This window comes from Strigops habroptila, chromosome 8, assembly GCF_004027225.2.
Source record: "Strigops habroptila isolate Jane chromosome 8, bStrHab1.2.pri, whole genome shotgun sequence".
Taxonomy (NCBI): domain Eukaryota; kingdom Metazoa; phylum Chordata; class Aves; order Psittaciformes; family Psittacidae; genus Strigops; species Strigops habroptila.
The window spans coordinates 29139932-29153844 of record NC_044284.2 but is presented as its reverse complement, the minus strand read 5'-3'; the positions used below and the strand labels follow the sequence as shown (position 1 = coordinate 29153844).

Here is a 13913-nt window from a genome sequence, read left to right as displayed (position 1 = left end):
TTATTTTTATTTCTGCCTAATTTTCTTCATATAAGTATTTTCATGGTCCACAAAATCATTAGCGACATTAAAACATTGGTTCTTTCCCCCCGCCCCCATTTTGTTTGTTATGTATGTCAATATGTGTAGATATTCGAAAAATAGGGAAAGAATGGAAAAGTCACTCATAGAGTAAATGTGTGAAGAATCCTAATTTCCAGTACTAAAATATGCTGGTAGCTAATTTAAAACTCTTCTCCCACTGGCCGCGTTAGATACTTGGCATGTATCTGCTAACATCTGAAATTCCACAAGGGCAGATGCAGGGTCTGATTTAAGGTTCACCAAATCCAAAGGGAAGCTCCATATACTTCTCCTGGCTTTGATTCAGTTCTTTAATTAGAAATCCTGTGTCATACAAAGCCTTTCTATCTGCAATCAGAATGTGGCATTTAGAGCATGGAGAACCTTTCCTTAAGAAAAGACAGCACATTCTTTCAGAACAGAAGATATTTAGCACAGTTGCATGGTTTCTCCTGTAAACCAACTATAAAAAGTTCAGAAGGGATTATTGCTTAGAAACACAGCTCAATAAATGACCCCTCTATTTCTAAGTGTATTCTAGACATTAAATATCAGTAGTCAATACTGCACTAATGAATTTGTGACCTGAATCTTTAAGGCATTGTAATCTTTGTACTTTTCCATTGCTCAGACAGCCAGACGGATTCATTATATATTTTTATAAACCCTGTCTTTCTGCCAGTATTAATACCTTTTAAGCTATGGCCGTGAATTGCAATGTTCAGCTTAGTGACATGTGCAGTAGAATGGAGTACTTGAATTCTGATCTGGACGTGCACTGTTTAAATATCCCAGCCTTTAGTCTCTCTGCATGGTCAGTGAGTGGGGGGAGAAAAACCAATCAGAGTAAGTATGTCTTATTTTAGTAAGTTAGTCTTATATTAACTAAATATTATATTTTCCTCTAAAATTTCTTATTGGACTCTCCAGCAGTTAATCAGGAAGCAGAAGTATCCCTCTGGAATGACGAGTAATTACTGTGCATTCTGCTTTGCTTTTAGGCCCGTCTGTTTTAATGGATGCCATAGTCTTTTGAAGATGCTTTGAGGTGCGTCTAGCTTTGGAGCTGTTACGCATTGCATCATGTCAATCTGTAGCACTGTGGATATTGTTTTGTTATGAGTATTATGCATTGTACATCAATGCATCATGCCCGTCTGCTGTACTATTGATTGCTATGATATCACATAACACACAAAATGACATACACAGTCACTGAGTGGAATCTGTAGCCAGGTTTTAACCTGAATTTTTAAAAGGATTATGAAATGCACCTCTGCCTTCAAAATGGGTAGTAAATACACCCGCTGCCTCCACTGAAACAACAGAGAAACCCACCTTTTGTAGCTGGTCATCTCAAAAATCTTAGTTTACAAAATAATGTTTCTTGAACATCTGCTGTATAGACAGGGACTGGTGTACCAACCAGCCTGGATTCTTATACTGGACCTTAAAGCATTTTAAGAATACCCTGATCAAGTTAACAAAGTTAAACAGCAAATCAAATGACAATATTTTACTGTTGCATTTCAGGAAGACTTTAGAAACTTACATTTTTTTCTCTTCTTTTTCTTTTTTTCTTCTTTTCCTTTTCATCAACAGTGTACTATGACTTTCTTTGCCTCAATTCTATATGTTGGCTGTTGTCTTGTGTAACACCCGTCTAAATGCTAAGGATTTGGCATTTTCATGTATATATACTTAAAGACTACTGTTTCTGAAAGAACTGCACTTCTTTCTACCATAAAGGAGAAGTTGTGGTGCTCTCAATTTCCCTTGCTTTAATCTGCCAGGAAAACTGCATCATCCCCTTTAGATAATTCTGCTGCTTGGCATGAATAAAACAAATTGTTGTCTTTGTCCCACAGAGATTTTTCTAATACACTTTGTATGCATGTGCACTTTGGCTGAAAAGATCGTGATCGATGTTATCTAGTGTGTGGAAATGACCAATTTTAAAAGCTCCTATCTCTTCTTCTCCCTAGTATTTACTCTAATGTGAATATTGAGTCTTTCTACCAGTGTCTTGCCAGCAAGTTTACTCCAAGGTGACAACATTTTATTAAGAAATTAATTTTGACACACTCTAATGTGTTGATTTTAGTCCCAGGTGGAGGAATACAAACAGTTGAAGGACACACTCAACAAAATACCAAGTTTCCGACAGCCTGAGAAGTCAGAACGACCAAATGAACAACCAGAGGTGCGAGCACCGTCTCCCAGCAGTGACCTCCCAATGCACCGTGAAGATGCGGCTGAAGAGCAGAAGGAGGTATAAAGTACTGACTGGCTACAGACCCTATAGGAACTGGTTCTTATTCAGCAAAATACTAGCTATGTGCTTAACGACTATTAGAAATTTATATTTAATTGTACACATTAATCAGTTCTTGAGTAAAGTAGTAAGGAACAGTTTAATCTGAATGAGTAGTGTTAAAATATATTCATGATGATGTTTTCTCACATGACTGTAAATGCACTTAAATCTGGTTTATGTAGCTGTTTTAAGTTGCTAAAAATCTTAATTTTTTGAATGATAAGCAGTCCGTAAGACTTCAGATATCTCATGTTAGAGAAGAGCTTTAACAAGTTCTGAAGAAATTGACTTTGTGAGTTTTGTGAAGTTTCAGTGACACACTTAAAGTCATATTTAAAATGGGCACACTGTCCACTGTTCAAAAAGATAAACAGCAAAGTTGTGAGTAAAGTCTAAAAGTTACAAAATCAGTCGTGGTTTTGTTTTACAAGAGTTCTTGGCCAGCAGAACCTACAGGAAACAAAATTACAAAGCTTCCCTTTTAGACACAGAATTGTAAGAGGTTTTGTTCCACTTCAAATAAAAGGAGGTTTGACCTACTTTATGATGCAGTTGTACAACGCCTTGCGTAGCTGTGCAGAGCCAAGGATAGCATGTGGGAGGAGGGGTAGCTTGTTCCAAAGCAGGCATTTGGCTATCCTGAAGACAGGTTCGCTACTGCAGGCTGGAATAAAGGCATCTATATCTCGTCCTTGGCTCTCTTGAAAATATGAAATCCGTATTCTATGCACACATGATCTTGTGTATGTTTTACAGAATGAGAAGCCACAAGAGAGAGAAGAAATAAATAACCAGGAAAAAGATGACAGAGCTGAGCCTTTTCATCTGCAAAGAAGGCCTAATGAGGGCCAGCATGCCAAAGAACTAAATATTCAGGAGCAACAAGAAGCTGGAGAGGATGATGAGCAACATGTTGATGAAGTTGAAGAGGAACGCAAAAAAGAACTTGAAGAAGAAGAAATGGAGCAGGCAGGTCAGCCTGAGCACTTAGAGGAGGAACAGGATCAGGTTCCAGAAGAGCATGAATGGAAAAAACAGGAACAGAAAGAGGAGGAAACTAACATGTTGGGTGATCATGTTCATTCAGAGGTATGGAGTTCTTGGATTAGACTTGCTGTTTAAATGGAGGCATCTGTTATGATTGCTGGCCTGTATTGCAGATGCTTGTTTCTAGGTAAAATCAGTGTCGCATTTACAGAAAGCTTGGGATTCAGAGCGCTGCTTGTTTTTTAGATAAAATTGTGATATTTGTAGAGAATTTGGGATTCAAAGCACTTGTATACACAGGATTCAGGCTCAGCTTCAGCACACATGTACTGCAGTGCTGGCCCAGTGCAGCTTAATGAACATGAATTCTGCTGATAAAAAGCACGAGATGGAAAAAAAAAAAGAGCAGTCAGATTGAATTCCGTCTCCTCCTTTAAATTTGAGGCCTGTGGTAGCTGATGGGGAGAAGATAGCTGATGAGAATGAGACTTATCTTCATCACTTTGATAGAGAGCTGTCCTGCCTTACTAATTTGATGCACCTCGGCAAATTGCAACGTGTTTCCTTGTCAGATATGCCTACCTTCTGTAAATACATTTCCATCTAAATGTTTGCTCTTGTCTGACAGGAAATTTTAACTGCAAGATGAACATGACTGAAATAGCCAGGGGAAATGAGCGCGCAGCAGTGGCAAGTCCTGCTTTATGCAGCTCTAAATAAAACCAGCAAATCCTGGATTTACATTGCAGATGGATATCCAGTGGAAAATATATTTTACTGATCTCACCTTAGGCTTTGTTAATACTTACTCACGTAGCGGATTAACTGTATAACTCCAGTGTGATGAGAAGCCATTGTTGAAGAGGTGCAGTGGATTAGAACACCCGCAATAAGTTAAGCTGTGAAACTGGAGTTAGTTAAAGTTACTGCTGACTGGAAAAAATGTGCAGTGCCTCACTTAAAGCTCAAAGCAATCCCCACTAAAATTACCAGTTAAATCAATGGAAACACATTTGGTGTCTTAATTGCCAGCCATCAAAACTTACTGGTAATATGTTGGGGGGGTTTATTATTATTGATGTGTAAGAAAAGCCTGGCTGCCCCCAGCCCACTATCTCCTCTTCCTTCCCCATGTCCTCCACAAATACCCCAGCACTTCCAGTTTGTGTTCAAAAAAATAATTAATGTTTAAGCCGTGACAGGAAAACTTAAAATAACTTTGGTGTAATTTTGCCTATTGCATGTTGCATCTGTGTATTTTTTTCCCTCTTGAGAGGCTTCTGCATGCTTGTTTCTGATCACTGAAATTATGATTAATCTATGACTAACATGTCTTTAACAGGTAACATCAATGAAAGCTGTAATAAATAGACATAAGCCAGCTTATGAACAGCAGCTAGAGCAGCAACATCTTGCAGCCCAGAGAGCCGAGGAGGCCAATCAGCTACGAGAGCATCAGGAATTGCTGCACCAGCAAAGACTGCGAGGACAGCTGTTACGGCAGCAACAACTTCAAGAGAGAGAGCTTCAGCTGCAAAAACAGGCAGAACAAGGAGAAAAACTCTACAAAAGCCGGCTAAGGTTAAATTCTTTTACGTGAGTTTGTCATGGTCTGTGCTCCAGGGTTTATGGCATCCACCATACCACCTTTGAAAAGACTATGGTTTAATGCTATAAACCTAGACTGCCCAGAAACTAAACTCAGTGAGCCTCATCTCGCTTCCAAGGATAAATCTGATTGCTAGTTTAAGGTTTTTCCTTCCTGTTTTCTTCTTTCTACTGTGGAAGCCTGTGAAGTCTAGAGTGCATATTGCCCTGCACATCCTTAGGAGAGGTTAGGAGCTTCTGGTATACAATGCCCCTTGTCTTAAAGCTTGCTTTAAATTAGTAATTATTTTCCACTAAGCAGCAATTATGATCTTGTAGGACTGAGAAGCTCCAGTATCAGATACTCATTTACCTAAGCTAAAGTTCCTCTTAAATGAGAGATGCTGTTTTTAAGAAATTCCCCAAGGACTTTCTGGACAAGAGTGACTAATACTGTTTGCATTGTAGAGACAGAAGCATGATTTCAGGAGAAACCAACACCCTGTTAGTGTCAAAGTTACTGTAATTGCAGTTACCTTCATTATATTCTATCTTCTAAATGCCTTTCACCCTCTCTGTTATGCTTCCTTACGCTTCTGCTTATTTTAAAATTGTTGGTGACAATTTTTTGTCTTTTTGAATCTTAAGCCAATTTTCTTTGCTGAAACACTAAAACATTAACTTGACCTGTGTTCTAAAAGGATTTTGGTATGATAAAGCCTTTTGTAAATTGATAGTCAAAATATTCAGTCCTGCAAGAACAGTCACACAAGTAAAGCCCTTTCAAGATGAAAGCTAAAACTGCTTATTCATCAAAATAGCCAATTGTGTAGTCTGTCTTTAAGACCCTTTATCTGAGAGGGGTTCAGTTCATAGTATTTGTACTTTAATTATGGACTATGCTACCTTAAGAGTTTTAAAAATACAAGGCAGTTCACATCAATCTACAGAATTACAGAATAGTTTGGGTTGGAATGGACCTTCAAAAGCTCATCTAGTCCTACCCCCTGCAGTGAGCATGGGCATCTTCAACTAGATCAGGTTGCTCAGAGCCCTGTCCAGCCTGGCCTTGCATGTTTCCAGGGATGGCGCATCTACCACCTCTCTGGGCAACCTGTGGCAGTGTTTTCACCACCCTCATTGTAAAAAAAATTTCTTCCTTATATCTGGTCTGAATATCCCCTCTTTTAGCGTAAAACCATTACCCCTTGTCAGAGCACAACAGGCCCTGATAAAAAGTTGTACCTATCTTTCTTATAAGCCTCCTGTAAGTACTGAAAGGCCACAGTAAGGTCTTCATGGCACCCATTCTGGCAGGAGGTGGGAAAGACAGAGATTCAGTAGGACGGTTTGTTTATTAAAGCAGAAACACACTTTTTGAAACTGAAATGATGTATTGGCATTTAATTTTCCCAGCCAACACGCTCATTATGATAACGTGGACCATGATATTGTACAGGGAGAAGAAGAGCAAGGTATTCAGGAAGAGGAGGGAGGTAAGATAAAATTTATATCCCTACTGTGTTCAGAGGTTCCCTGTGTACTGTCTTTCATGCAAGATTTTAATACTCATTTCATATCCAGTTTGGATTCAAATGAAATACGAACATGCAATTTAAAACCAGTAGCTCAGATAACACTGACTGAGCTGAGTGAAGTACAGGAATTACTAAAGATCATACCCACATTCCTGAAAGGAGAAGTGTCTTTTTGATTGAGCTACTAGGATTGGGCTTTGTGGTTACATACCTGGCTCTGCCTATGATTTTGTTTGGTCCCTTCAAATTATATAATCTTTTAGTGTCAGTTTCCTACTAGCAGTAAAACAATTCTGTTAGCATTACATGTTTAGGTAAATTTTTTAGGTAAAAGCTACATACTCCTAAAAGCACGTGGAAGTTGGTATATAGGAGACTTTTAGCAAGGCTAACCAGAAACTGCTGTAATACAATAATAACATAAAAAATTTGTCAGCTTATGAACGTGACAACCAGCACCAGGATGAAGGTGAAGATGATGATCAAAATAATGCAAATGAACAGCAAGAACCAGAACATCAAGTAGAAAATCAGCAGGCTGATCAATCAGTGAGTATGAATTATGATGCTATGAATTGCAGTTGTTACTGGAGTGAAAACCCAGTAGTCTCATCTAACATAATTGCGTTACAGAAATAAGATGAACCAGAGATCAGGTAGGAAGACAAGTTTGACAGCTTAAAACTGCATCTAAGATCTATTTAAAGTTGTCCTTACTGATTTGGGCAGAAATAAAAAGCTTCCTTGTTCAAAGCAAGTTGCTTTTTTTGTCTACATGCCATTGATCTGTGCTTTACGTGGAATAAAGGATTTGAACTTAGCTGGGACTTAAGCAGCTAAACTTAACAAGAGTGGTCAGTCAGAGTGGTGATGGTATTTTTCATGCTATCATTAGTTGCCAGGGTAAGAGCCAACTCAGTAGCCACTGAAACCAGCTGGAATCAGTACAGAAGTGGTGCGCGATCTTGCAAGAGGACGTACCTCAGCGCTGGACACAGCTGTCATACCAACTGCACAGAGATTTGGATGTAGAAGATTGCAGTCCTGTGCCATCCCCTAAGTTCCACCGTATTTGGTGGTGTGGAACATCAAGCATATCATCTTTATTCCCCCCCCTCCTCAGCAAATTAAAATGTATAGTATTTCCAAGGCATCTTGTCAGCTATAAAGATATCAGAACTACTTTTATTGAATGGTAAGCAGAAAGAAAATGCGTGTTTTCTGAAGGGCAACATATGATGAAAAGCGAGTGTTGCTTTCTCTTGTTTTATTACAGACGTAGACAAGGTCAATATTGCAGGGCAGGCTGGTACTGAAAGATCACATCAGCTCTTTGAGCCATGAGTATTTCAACTCTTTTCTTTTTTCACCTGCTCTTATCGGGCATTTTCAGTTGTCAGATAGTCGGTAAACAAAAGTAGTTTAACAGCCTCTGTGAAATAAGTCATCAGATTCAATCTGGGTTTTAGCAGACAGATACCCATGCTGCAGTTCTGTCTGTGTTCCATGCCGAGATACCTTTCCTCTCAGGAACTGACACTTCTGTATTGGCTAGGGCTTCATCTAGTGACCCCTGATGCCTGTAAAAAGATTCCAGGTGGTTTCTGTGGGCATGGAGTTGGCTCTAACATAGCTCATGCTAAGGTAGCTTTCATGTGAAATGGAATTTGACTGTGGGGTAAAAATACATATTTAATATTAATTTCTGAAAATTACAGAAGACAGCCATGGAAGATGTGAATCCTGCTGATGACCCCAACAATCAGGGAGAAGATGAATTTGAAGAAGCTGAGCAAGAGAGAGAAGAAAATGTACCAAATGAAAATGAAAAGAACAAGCAAACCAGTCAGAAACAAGGACATCCAGGAATGGAAGAACACCTGGTGGTCAGTAAAGGGAAAGGACCCCTGTATTTACCTTCATACAAGCTCCTGCAAGAACACTCACTCATACAATTGTCATGGTTTTGCACAAATCCCTTGTACACTACTTCCATGCTATCACACTCAATCAACTGTGAGCAGTGATGCCACTTTCCTTCTATGGCCATTCCAGTGAACGCTGCTCATTTAAACTGTGTTTAAACTGTAAACTCCTCTAGGCAGAGATAATCTGTATTTTTATGGCAGTAGTCTTTAGTTGTGTGAATATTTCATTGTCTTCCTGCTTAGTATGGAAAGTCTTGCTTTATTCTGTGCAGTGATTTCCATTATAATCATTTTTCTGTCTACTTTTTAATTTAGGGCTGTTCTAAATCATGTAGCTGGGCTATCATTAATGCTAATGAATGCACTATAACTTCTTACGCTATTATAGTTACTTTAGCTTTACATAAAGTTTTAGTTCCAGAACAAGAAGCTTTAACCTTCAGTCTTCTAAAAGTTAATAGGCATGCACAGAGAACTCAATTTTTATATGATCTTTCTGCAGATGGCAGGAAATCCTGACCAGCAGGAAGATAATGTGGATGAACAATACCAGGAGGAGGGAGAAGAGGAGGTAAGAAAAGAGGCATAGGATATATGTGGATTCAGGTCAGAGCACATCTCCAGTAACATTCAATACTGGTATCTTTTATAACTGCAAGATGAATCCAAATTGCTTTGTCTGACTAAGAAACCTGGGAAGTCCTTGTCATTACTCTGCTGACCGCTTCTGGACACTTTTAGTGTTATTCATGCTTATATGCTACTATCTATTAGTCTTCCATGCAATACGGTATTAATTGTGCAATAATTAAGAAGATTAAGCCATTCACAGCGCAAGGTGAAATTCTTGAAAACCTCAAGCCCTCTCTGAAGGTCACTGAAAACCTCATTAAATTTGCATCTCTAGCCACACACTGCTGTTCTAGGGAAACTGCTTCCTCAGCCAGTTACTCTTTACTTCTGGCTTTGATTTATCTGTGCTCCTCCCAAGCAATCCAAGTTATGTAAGCCCCCACTGTTCCTGGAGTGTGTAGGGAGGCTGTCAGCACTGTTGCTTTGAACTGGAGGAGAAAAGGAAGGGACTTTTTCCTTGGTATGTTGAATGGCATGCTCGTTATGCATGCACTAGCATAAGACGCCCTGCAGTGCTTCAGTACATACTTAATTGCTATTTTCTACTTCATACATAATGATTTACAAAAAGCAATAGCAGTGGCTACTCATTACTCCCTTACAGGGAACGCTTTGTCTAGATTAGCTGGTATATGCAATTAGAATGCACCAGTTCAAAATACAGTTACTTAAAAAAATATAAATACTTAAATCGAACCAGGTCATAAGTAACTGCAAGTAGTTGGCCTTTGGCAAATACTCTTTGGCTTACGGGAAGTAATTTAATACACACTTCATAAAGGACTATGAACAGTGTGCTTACTGGAAATATTAAAGAGTGAACAGTGATTGAATGAGCTATCGAGACACAGCGTTAAGGTGCTGTAATCAGAAAGTTTCTTTAGTTAGTTGACTCAAATACTATACATGGCTGTTGTTCGGATCCTTCCTGTGTATCCCTCAAAGTGATCTGGGTTTAATGCACTTTTGCTGGCAACAGTACCAGACCCCAAGGAACTTGTGCACAGGCAGCTTTGCCTCCTCTTGGAAGCAACTGCTAAATGTCCTAGAATCGTCTGGGTTGGAAGGGACCTTAAAGCTCATCTAGTACCAACCCCTCCACTGCAGGCAGGGACACCTTCCACTAGAACAGGTTGCTCAAAGCCCTGTCCAACCTGGCCTTGAACACTGACAGGGATGGGGCAGCCATAGCCTCTCTGGGCAACCTGTGCCAGTGCCTCAGCACCCTCACAGGAAAGACTGAATCTTCCTTATAGCTAATCTAAATCTCTCCTCTTTCAGGTTAAAGCCATTACCCTTTGTCCTGTCACTATCCTACTGCTGCCGTTGCTGAGGAGGCTGTTGCTGCTGCTGTTCAGGAGAATGCAGTTGCAGCTGCTAGAGGGAGGGAGCCTTTTGGAAACAAGCAGTCTTGTTCTTGCTCTTTGTGGCAGCGGGAGGTGGCAGCACTGAGGAGCTAATGCTTCCCAGGCAGAGGGAGCTGGGTGGATTTACAGAAACATTTCACAGAGCTTGCAAGCCACCATTTGGAGCAGATACACAGAACTGCATTCTCCAAAAGTAAAGCAAGTTCACTTTGAAAAGCACACCTCTCTCAAATTTACACCTAACTATAAAAGGGACATGGGAGGGAGGGAGAGTGCTGACATAAAAGTGATGGATCCAGATCTGAACATCTCGAAACAGACTGGGTGTGGCCTGCTCTCTCCAAGGAGAGAGTTGGGAGAGATTATTCCTCACTCCTGATCCCCCCTTGCTCTGTTGTGTTTTTCTGGGAGCCACTGGCAGAAGGATCATTCAACTGCTGGGACACAGACAAAGTTACGATGAAATACCGACAATTCATATCAGAACTGAAATAGTCCTAGATATCCACAGAGGGTGGAAGTGTCGGACTTTGCTGTGTCATGACACTCTTACTATGACTGACAAGGAGAAAATAATACACATGTAAAGATAAAACATGGAATGGAAATCTAAATGTGGTTTGGGGTTTTTTTTCCTCCTTTAACCTCTCCATGTCCTCTCCTCCCTTTCTTTTGAATCTTCATTCTCTAAAAGTGTTGCTGTAAAACATGTACATTTATGCCACAGGCTACTTTTTTTAAAGGAATTTAAAATATACAGAACATTCCTGTGCGTTGTAGATTCAGGAAGATTTGACTGAAGAGAAGAAACGAGAACTGGAACGCAATGCCGAAGAGCCATATGGTGAAAATGACGAAAACGTAAGTACTGTGTAAACCCCCAAACTCCATGATGTGATTAAACACTTACCATAACTGTTCCTGTCCCCCAATCAGGCGGATGAAAAGAATAACAGAGGGGCAGATCAAGAGCAAGAAATCCAAGAAGAGAACAATCGGAAAGAAGTTCATGAAGAAAATTATGAGGAGGAAGAAGAGGAGGAGGAAGAAGGCAGAGCTGTTGCAGCAAAAACTCGTAGACGAGGGGAGATGTAGACTCTCTTTTTTCAGCATTCAAATCCTGGTTTTGTTGTTTTGGTTTTTAAAACCCAACAACTTTTTTAGGATATTTAATTTCCAAAAAAAGTTTGTTTTACACTTTTTACTTTTCTATTAGACGCTCTCATACGTTTATATGAATATGATATTTTGATACTCTAGATTAGGATTTCTTTTCTATGAAAGCTGTACATAAACAGACATCATATAGGTTTAATTTTTGTAATTGTGGGCATGTTTTATAAAGGCCATTTTGGAATACACTTTCACCTTGTCCAAGCCTGACTGAGACAGTTGGTCTCATTTTGGACACATTCAACACCTGAGGGAATATCTCTAGTGCCTACACCCAGTTGCCATAGTCACTCCAGCTCTCCCTGTCTTCCATGACAACTTGTGTGACTAACGGCTGGCCACACCTCCCAGCCAAGGCACAATCTGCAGTGCTTGTAGGGGCCGAGGGGGACTTCCATTCATTAGAATCTGAAGAGATTCTTCAAATCCTTGAAGATAAGCACATGCCTAGCTCATTCAGGACCAGGCCTTTTATAGGTGCAGAACACTTACAAAATATGCAAGTTCTACAAGCCTTCAAAATACAGCCAGGTTATCAGCTGTTAATTTTGGCAGCTGTTTATATACAGTTAAATTGTGCATTTATTTTAATGAGCATACCTAGGTACTGCAATTACATGCACTACATAGCAGATAATGCAAGTGGTGGTATGCTGAGATGTGAACTAGAAACCAATTTAGACTTGAAGAGCCATTATGCCAAATCAAAACACTACAGCTGTCACATGAATGAAGATTTACAGAAGGAACAATTTTGTTCTCCTAGTTAATGTATTAAAATATTTGACCAGAGACATATAATTGCATCTCCTCGGTGACATGCCTTCTAGAGACTGGAGAGAAGGTTAAGGTGTATTGACCAAATTGCTGTGATTGGTGCAAGATGTTGAACTAAGGCCTTTACCTCCTTTTACTTATTTATTTTTAAGTCTATGCTGGAGGGATTTCTGCATCCCTGAGTGTGAAAATCAGCCGAGAGACAAATCCCACAGAATCTTTTTGAACAGTGAACATCTCTAGCACCGCATGCCAAAATGTAAGGGTGGGGGGAAATGATGCAAAATGTGTGCCTTGGTAGGCTACTACGAATATAATCACAGTGCACGAGTAGATACAATGTTTGTATTGGTACAAATCCCTGTTATTTAATATACGTTTAAAGGAGATTGGGAATCTGGATCTCCCAGGCTCTGCCCATTGCGGGAAATGAGACACATGGTAGCTTCCCATCACAGCGTGTGATAATATATAAAAGAAGAGGGGTTAGGATTTCCCCTTTTTTAATAATGATGTGTAGCAATGGTTTTAGTGTAACTTCTTATATGAATGTAATTTAATTCATTTTTCTACTAACTCAATTACATAATGTTTTATAGTTGGTTTCCATTCTTTGCAATTTTCCTAAGTGTCCCAGGCACAGTGCTTACATTTCATAGGAAGATTTTTGTCAACAAGTATTTTGGGGTTTTAAGCTACCATAAATCAGATTTACCTTATGTATAAAAAAAGTTTACATGATACTGTAAAATGTATGATATGTACATAATCTTCAGAATACAATTATTTTGGTAAATTGGCCTGTATTTTTAATGTCACGGTTGCAGTATTTAATTATTTGAGGCATAATAAAACTTGACTGCAGTCAATAAACTGGAATGTAGTTACTGATCTTTCATACGTGTGATTGGTTTAGGTTTTTAACAAAGCCCAGCTGAGAAAGGGGAGGAAGCTTGGAGCCACGATGGCATTTTTGGCAAGGGGGAGCAGGATTGGGAGCAACACTAGTGGCAGCTTTTGTCTTCTGTAGATGCACTCTTTCAGTGGTCATTGCAATTGAAATCCTGCTTCAGCTAGAGCAATAAAGCTTCTTGGCCTTTTGCATCAAGGAGATCTGTGAGAAAGGAAGAGGGAAGTATGGAGGGAGGAGAGCCCAAGCCCATTTCCACACATTTTTCCCCCCCTAACAGCAAGCATTTTTTTTTTGCTTGCTCCATGGTGTGGGAAGCCATGCATGCTGTCCGTGTAGGGCTCACTGGTGGTAGGGAGAGGGCTCTTCCTCCCCGACAGAGGGAAGAGACAACCACTGAAGGTGTGGGCACATGCCGCTGTACTGCCTTGTCACAGTATCTTGCACTTGGAGCGAGCTGTACACTGCAAGCACTTACATTAGTGGGTACAGTATTGCCTGGGCTATTGTGGGGAACACAGGCTGCCTTCTACCCCATTTACAGTGCGGAAAAAGCCACTTCCAAAGTCACCTGGAGGGACAAAGTTATGTACCAGCACAGCATCTTCACACCAAAATAAGCTCCTCCTTTTC

The 13913-nt window shown here is 39.9% G+C and overlaps 1 protein-coding gene across 3 annotated transcripts in view; it reads left to right on the top strand.

Annotated features, from left to right (window-relative positions):
• The window catches only part of GOLIM4 (golgi integral membrane protein 4), a 34367-nt gene extending 21118 nt beyond the window's left edge, over positions 1-13249 (top strand). For all 3 annotated transcript variants that reach the window (XM_030494840.1, XM_030494843.1, XM_030494839.1), the window contains 9 exons: positions 2168-2335; positions 3137-3469; positions 4710-4948; positions 6371-6450; positions 6929-7041; positions 8211-8378; positions 8923-8991; positions 11201-11281; positions 11357-13249. In XM_030494840.1, coding sequence (XP_030350700.1) covers positions 2168-2335; positions 3137-3469; positions 4710-4948; positions 6371-6450; positions 6929-7041; positions 8211-8378; positions 8923-8991; positions 11201-11281; positions 11357-11515 — 1410 coding nt within the window. In that variant the 3' untranslated portion in view covers positions 11516-13249. The remainder of the gene's footprint in view (positions 1-2167; positions 2336-3136; positions 3470-4709; positions 4949-6370; positions 6451-6928; positions 7042-8210; positions 8379-8922; positions 8992-11200; positions 11282-11356) is intronic.
• The last annotated feature ends 664 nt before the right edge of the window (positions 13250-13913 follow it).